Below are 14319 nucleotides of genomic sequence, written 5' to 3'. Positions count from 1 at the left end.
GTGTGTGAGGGCCAGGGCTCTCCTGTTCCTCCGTACAGACGAGAAGGATCCGTGTGGATTTCACTCCTTTGCTGGAAAAGGCGCGTTCTCGTTGGCCAGGACTCGGTAGCCCGGTGGGGTGTGATTGTGAACAGGTTAGGGTCTGGTCGGTGTTGTTGTTGTTGTTGATTTGTTGTCTTCTGGATCACAGCCAAATGCCTGCGCCTCTCATCCTTCCCAGGGATCTCTGGAGAAACGGGCAGGTGTCGGTAGTAGTGAGTAGTGGTGAGTGTAGGATGCCTCCTCAGAGTTGCTCTGCTCCCCTCTAGTGTCAGAGCAGTGGAAGTGCGCTCTCGCCTGGGCATGCACGTGGATGCAGCGGCTGATCAACCCTGTGCTTTTCGGCTTGCATAAGCTGGGTGTTCTCCTTAAAGCATACCTTTAACCCCCACCCACCTTTCTCCTCCTCCTCACTCCTCCTCCTTTCACCCTCCGCAATCCTCCTCCTCGCACTCCCCAATCTCACCCCCTTCTCCTTATCAACCCCTTCCTAATCACTTCTCACCTTCTCCTCGCCTCATTACCCCCCTGCTCCTCCTTACTCTCCTCCTTACCCTTTACCTAACCACCACCCTCCTCCCTCCTCCTCACACTCCCCCATATTACCTCCTCCTCCTCCTCCTCCTCACCTTGAACCTCCGCCTCATCCTCCTCCTCCTCATCATCATCACCCTCCTCCTCCTACTGCTCCTCCTCCTCCTGCTCCTCCTCCTCCTCTTCCTCCTGCTCCTGCTCCTCCTCCTCCTCCTCGCCTTGAACCTCCGCCTCATCCTCCTCCTCCTCATCATCATCACCCTCCTCCTCCTACTGCTCCTCCTCCTCCTCCTGCTCCTCCTCCTCCTCTTCCTCCTGCTCCTGCTCCTCCTCCTCCTCGCCTTGAACCTCCACCTCATTTTCCTCCACCTCCTCCTCCTCCTCCTCCTCACCTTGAACCTCCGCCTCATCCTCCTCCTCCTCATCATCATCACACTCCTCCTCCTACTGCTCCTCCTCCTCCTCCTCCTCCTCCTCCTCCTCCTCACCTTGAACCTCCACCTCATTTTCCTCCCCCTCATCCTCCCGCTCCTCCTCCTCCTCCTCCTCCTCCAGGTTTGTTGTTGCTGGTGAACTCCCTGCTGGGCAAGGCGTACTGCATGCTGCGTGCGGCGCGGCTAACCCACGAGGCCATGCTGCGTCGCGTGCTGCGCGCCCCCCAGGGCTTCTTCGAGCGCACGCCCGCCGGCCGCGTCCTCAACCGCTTCAGCAAAGACGTGGACACCATAGACACGGCCATCCCCGACAACACAGACATATGGATGCGCACCTTCTGGTACACGCTCAACGTGCTACTGGTGTGCTCAGTGCTCACGCCCATGTTCATGGTCGGGGTTGCGCCCCTGCTGCTCTTCTATTGGTGGGTCCAGGTAAACACGGAGACCCCCCCCCCCCCCCCCCCCCCCGACCTGTCCGCACGTCGTCTGAGAGCTCTGTTGGATGGCTGGCGGTAGTCTGTCGTCCGTTTTGGTTCTGCTGTCGTCTTGTGTCGCCGTGTGCGCGTGGTTAGCGAGGCGTTAGCGAGGCGTTAGCGAGGCGTTAGCGAGGCGTTAGCGCGACGACGCGACGGACGCGGGGTTCGGTGTTGCCGTGGCGTCGGTGTTGGGACCCAACATCGACGTGCCCGTGACGATAGCAGGCGGGACAGTACTTAGCGGCCTGTGCGGACGGTTGTTCCTTTAAGAGCCCTACCCAGAATACACACTATTTAACACACGCAGGTGTACTGATAAATATATAGAAACAGATGAAGTTTCTCCCCCCTCCCTGGTTTCCGTGTGGTCGTCAAGGGAACAGCCGTCCAGCGGTGGTATCTAGTGTTGATGGAGTGTTTCTCGTGGACGTGTGCCTATTAACAGTCGACAGTCTGCTAGAAGTTCACTCACCTCGGTTGGATTATTGGGGAGCCTGGCTGATGTTTGGTTTCTGGGGCCCGCAACACAATTTGGAAGTCAAAGCTGGCAGGATGTTCAACATCTGCTGATCAAACATTGGGTGGTGGTAAACCGTGGAGGATGAAGACCCCGAACTGAGTACAGGGGTCGGGCATCCCGAGCCTCCTCAAGAGAACGACAGAAAAGCAGAAACACCGGTTCTCCATCTGTCCTCAAGGTGGCGTAGTTTGCATGATAAATAACTAACAGCCGCTCGCCCCCCCCCCGAGACAAATCAGTACAGGTGCGAAACCTATCTTCATCCTGTGTTTGTGATCAATTTGAACACCTTTTCTGTGTGTGTGTGTGTGTGTGTGTGTACGTTCGTTCACGTGCGCCGTCCTTGTTCTAACTAACCCAAGCGCCATATCCCACTCACAGCACACACCACCCGCCTCAACCAATCACTCGCTCTGATCTCGTCTCTCCCTCCCGCCTTTCCGAGCTTTGTTTGCATGTATAACGTCCTGTCTCCTGTGACCCCAGCGGGGGGGCCCCTGAGCCCGGGGCCAGGGGCCTCCTGCGTTCTGTTGGGTTTGTGGGATTATGGTTGGGCTGCACCGTTATGACTGCCCGACCATTATGACACCGTTATGAGACAGCCTGAACATTATGCCCGACCATTATGACACCATTATGAGACAGCCTGACCATTATGACACCATAATGACAGCCCAACCATTATGCCCGACCATTATGAGACAGCCCGACCATTATGACACCATTATGACAGCCCGACCATTATGCCCGACCATTATGACACCGTTATGAAAGCCCGACCATTATGACACCATTATGAGACAGCCCGACCATTATGCCCGTCCATTATGACACCGTTATGACATTATGCCAAATGGCGGTGTAATAATCAAGGGTTTTGATTGGTTTATATGTTAGAAAACACCTGAGACTTTCTTCTTCATCTCGCCATGGATTACAAAACTATGCAAGCACTGAATATATTGATGCACAATATAGTTATGTGCTATCATTTTGACTCCCACAGATTAAAAATGACACCCCTGAGAATGGTGCAAGTATCTCATACTGAGTATGACTAGGCTATGACATGATGACTCTCTATCTCGATCATAGTCCCTATCTCCAAAACACACCTGGTGTTGTTTGATGGCAGCATTGCTATTGCGTCTGTTGAGGCTTCAGGTGTTTGTTTCAACATCGGCCTCGCCGCTGTGCACGTGCACATGTGTATATGTGCGATTCTGTGTGCGTCTCGTTGTTTTGTCTCAATGTGTAGCTGTCTTATGTGTGTATGCGTGTGTGTGTGCGTGCGTGCGTGTGTTTGCGTGTGTGTGTGTGTGCGTGCGTGTGTGTGAAAGCGAGCATCAACATTTCAGTTTCCACCCAATTCAAAACGTACAGCCCGCGTCGCAGTTTGCCCTAACGCTGTGTCTGTCCCCGCCCCCTCGTCCAATCACGCCAACGCCCGTCCCGTCGGCGGCCTCCTGCTCGCCCCCTAGAGGTTCTACGTGGCCACGTCGCGCCAGCTGAAGCGACTGGAGTCGGTGAGCCGCTCGCCCATCTACTCCCACTTCTCGGAGACCATCACGGGCGCCAGCGTCATCCGTGCCTACGGCAAAGACAGCGCCTTCGTGCGCATGAGCGACACGCGCGTGGACGACAACCAGAAGAGCTACTACCCCGGCATCGTGGCCAACAGGTGAGAGATCAAATATAGATCCATACATATATAGATCTATACATAATATAGATCCATACATAATATAGATCCATACATAATATAGCTCCATACATAATATAGATCCATACATAATATAGATCCATACATAATATAGATCTATACATAATATAGGTCTATACATAATATAGATCCATGCATATATAGATCTATACATAATATAGATCCATACATAATATAGATCTATACATAATATAGATCTATGCATAATATAGATCCATACATAATATAGGTCCATACATAATATAGATCCATACATAAAATAGGTCCATACATAATATAGATCTATACATAATATAGATCCATACATAATATAGATCTATATTATGTATAGATCTATACATAATATAGGTCTATACATAATATAGAACCATACATAATATAGGTCCATACATAATATAGATCCATACATAATATAGATCCATACATAATATAGATCTATATATAATATAGATCTATACATAATATAGATCTATACATAAAATAGATCTATTCATAATAAAGATCTATTCATAATATAGATCTATCCATAATATAGATCTATACATAATATATAGGGATCCTGGGATCGTGGTCAACAGGTGAGAGGGAGGGATAGATCTAGACTACAGATATCTATGCATTTGTTTTATTAAAAAAAAAGATATTTAGACACTTATCTGTATTTCTCTCTCTTTATATATATATGCGTGGTCTTAATTAAAAATAGATAGAGATATTTAGACGCTTACCTATACCTCTAGATAAGTTTATATATCTATATATCTATCTTTAAATCTATATCTTTAGAGTTTTCCTTGAAGCCTCAAACTAGTATGGGTTGTTTTAGGAGCATTCTTTACCTGTTGAGCTGAACAACCCATCTCACTCACTCACTCATTCACTCTCACTCACTCACTCCCTCTCTCTCTCTCTGTCACACTCACTCACTCTCACACTCTCACTCACTCCCTCTCTCTCTCAGTCACACTCACTCACTCACTCACTCACTCACTCACTCACTCACTCACTCACTCACTCACTCACTCACTCACTCACTCACTCACTCACTCACTCTCGGACTACTTTCAAAAGACATTCCCTTAGAGCCAGTGTGTAGACAGGCTGACTTGGCAGATGTAAGGCAGCACAGGCATTTGACCAAGTGCTGATCCAGACCCTGCGGCCGTGTTCTCACCGTCTGTCTGTCCCCAGGTGGCTGGGCGTCCGCATTGAGTTCATCGGGAACTGCATCGTGCTGTTCGCCGCGCTGTTTGCCGTCATCGGGAAGGAGAAGCTGAACCCGGGCCTGGTGGGGCTCTCGGTGTCCTACGCCCTGCAGGTACGCACACCAGCCCGTCTCACACCCTCCGGGGACTGCACCCACTGAACGGCGATCGTCCAATCACAGGGCCCCAGGCTCGCTGCAAGACAGGCTACTTTGCATAAAGTTCACTGAAGTACAACCTCCGTCCCTCCCCTTTAAAAGGCGAGCATTGTAAATATGGGCCTTTTATTGTGAAGGTGAACAACGTGTCCCGCTCTTATTGTGAAGGCGACCAACATTTGCCGCTCTTATTGTGAAGGCGACCAACGAGACCCTCTCTCATTGTGAAGGTGACCAACGTGTCCCGCTCTTATTGTGAAGGCGACCAACGTGTGCCTCTCTTATTGTGAAGGCGACCAACATGTTACGCTCTTATTGTGAAGGTGACCATGACGCTGAACTGGATGGTGCGCATGACGTCCGACCTGGAGAGCAACATCGTGGCCGTGGAGCGCGTCAAGGAGTACTCCGAGACAAAGACTGAGGTACAAGGTTCTGCTGACGCAGTGTGCGTGTGCGTGTGTGCGCGTGCGTGTGTGCACAGCATCTGTTGTTGTTTGTGTTCAGGAGGAGAGTGTGCTCTGCCAGAATAACAGAGCTCAGAAACAACAGCAGCAGCAGAGCTGCCAGCTCATAGCGGAACACACAGCGCTCCTAAAGTACAACCCGATCATAAAGGTTATAATACCTGCTGCTCTCTGTGTGGGGCCCTAGTACTGCAGAGAGGGAGCGAGGCCTTTGTACTGCAGACTCAGCGATTTAACACCAGAAGGACTACAACTCATACATATGTATCATATAGATATATTTATATGTATATATTTATATTACACTCACTCACTCACTCGTTCACTAATTTCCTCACACACTCACGCTCACTCAGACACTCACACTCACTCACTCACTCACTCAATTCCACACACACACACACACATGCACACACACACACACACACACAATTACTCACACAAACTCAAACACTCTCACTCACTAAATTACTCCCACACACACACAGACATCCAAACACTTACTCAATTACTCACACACTCACTTACTCACTCACTCACTCACACAACCACAACCAGATACTCACTCACTCCTTCACTCACTCACTCCCTCCCTCACTCCTTCCCTCCCTCACTCCTTCCCTCCTTCCCTCCCTCCCTCCTTCCCTCCCTCACTCCTTCCCTCCCTCCCTCACTCCTTCACCCTCTCACTCCCGGTCTGGACCCCGCAGGCGCCCTGGCTGGTGGAGGACAAGCGGCCTCCCTCTGATTGGCCGCAGCAGGGCAACGTGGAGTTCCGAGACTACAGCGTCCGGTACCGCGAGGGCCTGGACCTGGTGCTGAAGAACCTCACGCTGAGCGTCAAGGGCGGCGAGAAGGTGAGGCCCGCCACCTGCCCACCGACACCACAACGCAGGGTCGAATCCCCGCCCAAAGGCACTGGGTTCAATGCCCAGTGTCTGCAGCCTCCTCGACCTGTCATACTGTCTACCCCTACCTGCCCCTTAACGACCTGTCTCTGTACTGTCTAACCCCTACCTGCTCCTTAACGACCTGTCTCTGTACTGTCTAACCCCTACCTGCCCCTTAGTGACCTGTCTGACTGTCTAACCCCTACCTGCCCCTTAGTGACCTGTCTGACTGTCTAACCCCTACCTGCCCCTTAGTGACCTGTCTGACTGTCTAACCCCTACCTGCCCCTTAGTGACCTGTCTGACTGTCTAACCCCTACCTGCCCCTTAAATACCTGTCTCTGTACTGTCTAACCCCTACCTGCTCCTTAAGGACCTGTCTCTGTACTGTCTACCCCTACCTGCCCCTTAGTGACCTGTCTGACTGTCTAACCCCTACATGCTCCTTAAGGACCTGTCTCTGTACTGTCTACCCCTACCTGCCCCTTAGTGACCTGCCTTACTGTCTAACCCCTACCTGCTCCTTAAGGACCTGTCTCTGTACTGTCTAACCCCTACCTGCTCCTTAACGACCTGTCTCTGTACTGTCTAACCCCTACCTGCCCCTTAGTGACCTGTCTGACTGTCTAACCCCTACCTGCTCCTTAAGGACCTGTCTCTGTACTGTCTACCCCTACCTGCCCCTTAACGACCTGTCTCTGTACTGTCTAACCCCTACCTGCTCCTTAACGACCTCTCGTACTGTCTAACCCCTACCTGCCCCTTAGTGACCTGTCTGACTGTCTAACCCCTACCTGCCCCTTAGTGACCTGTCTGACTGTCTAACCCCTACCTGCCCCTTAGTGACCTGTCTGACTGTCTAACCCCTACCTGCCCCTTAGTGACCTGTCTGACTGTCTAACCCCTACCTGCCCCTTAGTGACCTGTCTGACTGTCTAACCCCTACCTGCCCCTTAGTGACCTGTCTGACTGTCTAACCCCTACCTGCCCCTTAAAGACCTGTCTCTGTACTGTCTAACCCCTACCTGCTCCTTAAGGACCTGTCTCTGTACTGTCTACCCCTACCTGCCCCTTAGTGACCTGTCTGACTGTCTAACCCCTACCTGCTCCTTAAGGACCTGTCTCTGTACTGTCTACCCCTACCTGCCCCTTAGTGACCTGCCTTACTGTCTAACCCCTACCTGCTCCTTAAGGACCTGTCTCTGTACTGTCTAACCCCTACCTGCTCCTTAACGACCTGTCTCTGTACTGTCTAACCCCTACCTGCCCCTTAGTGACCTGTCTGACTGTCTAACCCCTACCTGCTCCTTAAGGACCTGTCTCTGTACTGTCTACCCCTACCTGCCCCTTAACGACCTGTCTCTGTACTGTCTAACCCCTACCTGCTCCTTAACGACCTCTCGTACTGTCTAACCCCTACCTGCCCCTTAGTGACCTGTCTGACTGTCTAACCCCTACCTGCCCCTTAGTGACCTGTCTGACTGTCTAACCCCTACCTGCCCCTTAGTGACCTGTCTGACTGTCTAACCCCTACCTGCCCCTTAGTGACCTGTCTGACTGTCTAACCCCTACCTGCCCCTTAAAGACCTGTCTCTGTACTGTCTAACCCCTACCTGCTCCTTAACGACCTCTCGTACTGTCTAACCCCTACCTGCCCCTTAGTGACCTGTCTGACTGTCTAACCCCTACCTGCCCCTTAGTGACCTGTCTGACTGTCTAACCCCTACCTGCCCCTTAGTGACCTGTCTGACTGTCTAACCCCTACCTGCCCCTTAAAGACCTGTCTCTGTACTGTCTAACCCCTACCTGCTCCTTAACGACCTCTCGTACTGTCTAACCCCTACCTGCCCCTTAGTGACCTGTCTGACTGTCTAACCCCTACCTGCCCCTTAAAGACCTGTCTCTGTACTGTCTAACCCCTACCTGCCCCTTAGTGACCTGCCTTACTGTCTAACCCCTACCTGCTCCTTAAGGACCTGTCTCTGTACTGTCTACCCCTACCTGCCCCTTAGTGACCTGTCTTACTGTCTAACCCCTACCTGCCCCTTAGTGACCTGTCTTACTGTCTAACCCCTACCTGCTCCTTAATGACCTGTCTCTGTACTGTCTAACCCCTACCTGCCCCTTAAAGACCTGTCGTACTGTCTAACCCCTACCTGCCCCTTAAAGACCTGTCGTACTGTCTAACCCCTACCTGCTCCTTAATGACCTGTCTCTGTACTGTCTAACCCCTACCTGCTCCTTAATGACCTGTCTCTGTACTGTCTAACCCCTACCTGCTCCTAAATGACCTGTCTCTGTACTGTCTAACCCCTACCTGCTCCTTAATGACCTGTCTCTGTACTGTCTAACCCCTACCTGCTTTTTAAAGGAGCAGGAGGCAATATTTATGTCAAATAATTTAATCAAAATTATAAAATTACTTCTAATACACCAGCAGCTATCTGTTAATCATATTATCTGCAAAAATAATATTCAAGATTCATGATTATTTATTGTCGTCATTTGAGGACAAGGCTGTAAACATTTTTCGAGAGCCTTATGACTTGGTTTCTTTCTGTATTTTTCAGATTATGCTCAGTGTTTTGAACCTCCTATGAATCTTAAAAGTGCTCCTTTATTGACATGTATTCAGATTCAGTGTCAGTGGCTTTAGGTAAAAACATCTGCTGAATGATATATATATATTATATATATTGCTGAATAGATACTGTACTGTTGAACAGTAAAAGCAGCCATTGTTATTAAGGCTTGCACAGACACAACAACATACAGTAAACAAGTGTCTGATTTCAGAAGCTCCTTCTGAAAGGTATTTAGTGTCCGGTAACGTTTCGGTAACGTAGATACCCACAGTGAGGCTCCGCCTCCTTTTCCTTTGCCCATGGGAACCTACCCTCCTGCTGGTATTATATCACCTCAACGTCCACAGTGTATAATATTAGACGGGCACAAACGGATTAAGATGCGTGGAAGTGTCTATCAAAGGGCTCCATCCCCAGTGTCTGGTCCTCAAGCAGGGGGCGAGCCGAGGGGAACTCAAACTCACAACCGAGTCACCCCCGCACATCTGTCAACCTCATTAGAGTGTGTGCGTGTGTGTGTGTGTGTGTGCGTACGTGCGTGCGTGCGGTTTTGCGATTGTATGTGTGTGTGTGTGTGTGCGTGTCTGTGTGTGCCGTTGTGTGTGTGTCTGTGTGTGTTTGTGTGCGTATGCCCTTGTGTCCGCGTGTATGTGTTTGTGCGTGTGTGTGTTTGCGTACGTGTTTGTGTGTGTGCGTGTCTGTGTGTGTGTGTGTGTGTGTACGTATGCCCTTGTGTGCACGTGTGTGTGTGTGTGTGTGTGTGTGGTTGTGTGTGTGTGTGTGTGTGTGTGTACATATGCCCTTGTGTGCACGTGTATGTGTGTGTGTGTGTGTGTGTGTGTGTGTGTGTGTGTGTGTGTGTGTGTGTGTGTGTGTCTGACAGGTGGGGATCGTGGGCCGGACCGGCGCGGGGAAGTCCTCCATGACTCTGTGCCTCTTCCGACTGCTGGAGGCAGCGGGGGGAGAGATCACCATCGACGGAGTGACGATCTCCGAGATCGGCCTCCACGACCTGCGCTCCAAACTCACCATCATCCCCCAGGTCTGATCCCTACCAAGACATGAACGTTTACATTAACATTAACATTTACATTAACATATCGTCCCCTTCTTAAAGTAATGGCCTGCGTCAATTTTTTGCTAAAATGATTTTCTTGCCTAAATCAGCTCTTTGTGATGCTGGCCACCTCTGGTATGATCCCCAAAATCCTCAGTTTAACAGATCATGTGATCCTACCCCTTTAGTGTAATGGCCTATGTCAAGAGTGTGAATTAGGCCAATTTATTTTGCCTAAGTCACTAGACAGAGTGACTTAGGCAAAATAAATTCAGGCAATTCCATATGCGTTTCAAGATGGCGGCCGCTTCCCAAATAAAGAAAGTGTACCAAGCTAGTGAAGTTATTGCCATAACTCAGTTCAGTTTTTTCTGTTTTCTGAACAACTTGAAAATATGACTTAGGCCATTACTTTAAGAGGGTGACGATATTCATTGAGGGAATTTAGCAGACGCTTTCATCCAAAGCGACTCACAATAAGTACATTTGTCAGAGGAAAGAGAAACAACAATATATCTCTGTCGGTACAGTAAGGATGTTCATAGAACCAGGTGACAAGCACTAATACTAATTGTAAACAATAGAGGAATACTAAATACAATTTCAAGAGGTTTTCCTTACGCATCGTTGAATAAAAAGGAAAAACACATTCTTCTAATTGCATTTTATTTAGTTTGACTTTTCTTCTTGATGTATAACAATATAACCTTCTATGAATTAGAAAATATGAAATCCTGTCAAAGGCTGTTTTCGGTCCCTGTAACTTGACACGGGTTTCCTTTTGTGGCGTAAAAAGTGTGAAGGATTTTTCAGTTGACCGTTTCATTGACCTCCAGGAACCGGTTCTGTTCTCGGGGACCCTGAGGATGAACCTTGACCCCTTCGACTCGTACAGCGACGAGGACATCTGGAAGGCCCTGGAACATTCCCACCTCCACAAGTTCGTGACCAACGCGCCGGCCAAGCTGGAGATGGAGTGTGCTGAGGGGGGCGAGAACCTCAGGTAATACCCCCACCACAGGCCTTCTGGACCGGGATTCACCCCAACTCTAAGGGCGCGTTATGCAGTCCCTCCAGAAAAATGTGGCGTTTTTTTGTGATTTTTGCGGCCAAAAATCCTTGATTATGCGGCACGTTTTCTTAAAAATTGCGATGAAATATGCGGCACATTATTGCAATTTTATGCAATGAAAATGCGGGAACTTGCAAAAATGCAGCTTTTCGATGACGTTCGCGTCGCGTAATTACGTCACTTCATAACGTTCCCATGGCAACAGGGGGAAATGGTCGCTCTTGTGTGGAGTGAACGCAACACTTTTCAACTTTCTGCTAAGATATATGTGACTTTTTTTCCAACGAAAATGCGGGGATTATGAAATCACGCAAGCCCCGCATATTTTGCACAGAAATCGGCAATTTATGCGGTGAAAGATTGGCATATTTGAAAAAATGCGGCCCCAGCATGAATATGCGGACTTTGGCTGATTATGCGTTGAATTATGCGATCGAATAATCACGTTTTTCTGGAGGGACTGATTATGGTTCCACGTCGACGCGACGCGAGGGGGTATACGGACCCCTTACGTCCTTGCGGACCCTGCTAGCGTCCACCGCAAGGGCCGGACTTGCGCCTCCCAAAAATGTTATATGAAAGCTCATGCGACGCAGAGGAGAACATAGGGGTTATTAAAGGGTTCTGCTGTGAGGCAGAGGTAGAGGTGCTCTAGTTAGACCTGGGTCGGCTCTAGTTGTCTTGTAACCGAAAGGTTGCTGGTTGCTAGTTCGATCCCCAGCTCCTCCTAGCTGAGTGTTGATGTGTCCCTGAGCGAGACGCTTAACCCTAACTGCTCCTGACCAGCTGGCAATACACAACAATGTGTGTATTAACCGATGTAAGTCGCTTTGGATAAGAGCGTCTGCTAAATGCCTTAATTGTCATTGAGTGGGACACAGACAGAATACTGGATCTTCTTCTCCTGTTTTGTTACATTAGGCCAGCTACATTGGGATAGTTACATTGGACTAGACAGTCTACAGTCTGCTCTAATGTTGTATGTTATATGTAAAGAATATGAATAATCCGAAGGTTCTGTGTGTTTGTCTGTGTGTCTGTGTATGTGTGTGAATGTTGGTCTGTGTGAGTGTGTCTTTATACGTGTCTGCGTGCCTGTATGTCTGTGTGTACATCTGTGTGTGTTTGTGTACGTGCGTGTCTGTGTCTGTGCGTCTGCTTGACTGCGTCTGCATGTCTGTGTCTGTGTGTGTGTGTGTGTGTGTGTGTGTGTGTACCTGTGTGTGTGCGTGTCTGTGTGTGTGTGTGCAGCGTGGGCCAGAGGCAGCTGGTGTGTCTGGCGCGCGCGCTGCTGAGAAAGACGAGGATCCTGATCCTGGACGAGGCCACGGCCGCCATCGACCTGGAGACGGACGATCTGATCCAGTCCACCATCAGGACGCAGTTCGAGGACTGCACCGTGTTCACCATCGCCCACCGGCTCAACACCATCATGGACTACACCAGGTACACCCCGCCGCCCACGGGGGAACCCCAGGTTCTAGGGGTCGCAACCCAGTAGTACCCCACTATTCTTTTTTTGAATGAGACTTGCAATCGAAGCACATTTTTTTAATGTATTTCTTACGCCCTTATTTTGAAAGGGGGGCGCTCAGGCTGTGCTGGCTAACTTACTCACACTCACTTTTTATTCTTCCCCTCTCCCTCTCTCTCTCTCTTCCCCTCTCCCTCTCCCTCTCTCTCTCCCTCTCCCTCTCTCTCTCCCTCTCTCTCTCTCTCCCTCTCCCTCTCCCTCTCTCTCTCCCTCTCTCTCCCTCTCCCTCTCTCTCTCCCCCTCTCCCTCTTCCTCTCCCTCTCCCTCTCCCTTCCCTCTCTCCCTCTCCACAGAGTGCTGGTTCTGGACAAGGGAGAGATCTCTGAGTTCGACACCCCCAGCCAGCTGCTGTCCCAGAAGGGCGTGTTCTACGCCATGGCCAAAGACGCAGGCCTGGTGCAGTAGCGCCCCCTGTCTGTCAGCGACCTCACAGCGCCAGCTGGAGGGGGCATGGTGTAGCTCCGTCAGGGACCCCCGACGCAGACAGCGGAGCCGCCTTTACCTCCCGTCTCCCTGGAGAATGGGTTCAGTCCTGAGGATCACCGGCGCTGTCAAACCTTCCGGTTGGTGTTTGATCCAGAGAGACTTCAGGAACGTTCTGACCACAGATCACACGTCGGGCAGTGCTGCCTAAGTCGGACGTAAACACACTGACCAAAGCTGAGGGCGTTGATTGGGTTGTGCATCGCGTCGCTCATCTGTTGTTTGTGATTTAAGGAAGCCATTTATAAAAGAGGAAAGTAGGATCTCTGCATTTTACTGCTTGACACAAGTCTGGAATTTAGTGCCTTCTGGCTAGGGAGAACAACTTCTGAATGTAAACGTTTTTTAAAACACTTGTCCAGATCATATATATATATATATATATATATATATATATATATATTGATGTATAAATATATATATGTATTCTTACACATGCAAAGACATAAGGAACATGTTTTTTTATTTTATTTGTACTCAACAACCTAGCAATACTGTGCCACTGTCCTTTCCAGAACTTTTTCCAGAGAGGCCGTCGCCTGCTTAAAGGGGCGGCGGCCCCACCTATTTTTGTACTGTATTTTTATTTAAGCTACTCTTAAAGGTTTTCTTTTCTAGGGAAGATTGTTCGGCTACATTTGTGATTTGTTTCTGAGGCACCGCAGTAAAATGGAAAGGAAAAAATAACTTGAATTGTGTACTACCAAAATATGGACGTATGTTATTGCCTTTATTAAAAATATACATAAATGATAACTTGTTGTTTGATTCACAATGAAAAAAACACTTTCTTTGCACCTACTGTTACCCTTATGCAGAAATTCTCTTCAGGCATGACGGATTTCATTTCACCAGGATTTAGGAACACGATTATAGCTTCCAAACCAACCTTTTTGATTTCTCGACTGAGAGGAGACGTCTGCCTTCCCTTCCCAGGAACTCCCACAGAGACAGAGTGCCTGTAGCACATAAATGATTCAGAGCAGCTGTCCTGACACATTCAATCGACTATTGAAAAGGCTTCATCCATTGTCTTATGGGACACACACACACAGACCCACACAGAGACACACACACCTAATCTCAACTGACAGGTCAGAATTCAGCCAGAAATATGGTTAGGATCTTTCTGGAAATTA

The 14319-nt window shown here is 49.3% G+C and overlaps 2 protein-coding genes across 2 annotated transcripts in view; both read left to right on the top strand.

The window, feature by feature from the left end:
* Positions 1-13936, top strand: part of abcc3 (ATP-binding cassette, sub-family C (CFTR/MRP), member 3) — a 50446-nt gene extending 36510 nt beyond the window's left edge. The window contains exons 24-31 of the mRNA XM_079757151.1: positions 3488-3687; positions 4921-5047; positions 5416-5517; positions 6270-6416; positions 9918-10076; positions 10928-11094; positions 12415-12609; positions 12991-13936. Coding sequence (XP_079613277.1) covers positions 3488-3687; positions 4921-5047; positions 5416-5517; positions 6270-6416; positions 9918-10076; positions 10928-11094; positions 12415-12609; positions 12991-13102 — 1209 coding nt within the window. The 3' untranslated portion in view covers positions 13103-13936. The remainder of the gene's footprint in view (positions 1-3487; positions 3688-4920; positions 5048-5415; positions 5518-6269; positions 6417-9917; positions 10077-10927; positions 11095-12414; positions 12610-12990) is intronic.
* LOC307090749 (uncharacterized protein) lies at positions 537-3492 on the top strand (the record flags this gene model as incomplete). The annotated part of the gene is made up of 1 exon (XM_079757512.1): positions 537-3492. A coding segment is annotated over one exon (990 nt), but the record flags the coding sequence as incomplete, so codon positions are not given.
* Positions 13937-14319: the final 383 nt, after the last annotated feature.

Source organism: Pollachius pollachius, assembly GCF_949987615.1.
Source record: "Pollachius pollachius genome assembly, chromosome: 19".
NCBI classification, from domain to species: domain Eukaryota; kingdom Metazoa; phylum Chordata; class Actinopteri; order Gadiformes; family Gadidae; genus Pollachius; species Pollachius pollachius.
This window is presented reverse-complemented; position numbering and strand designations above follow the sequence as displayed.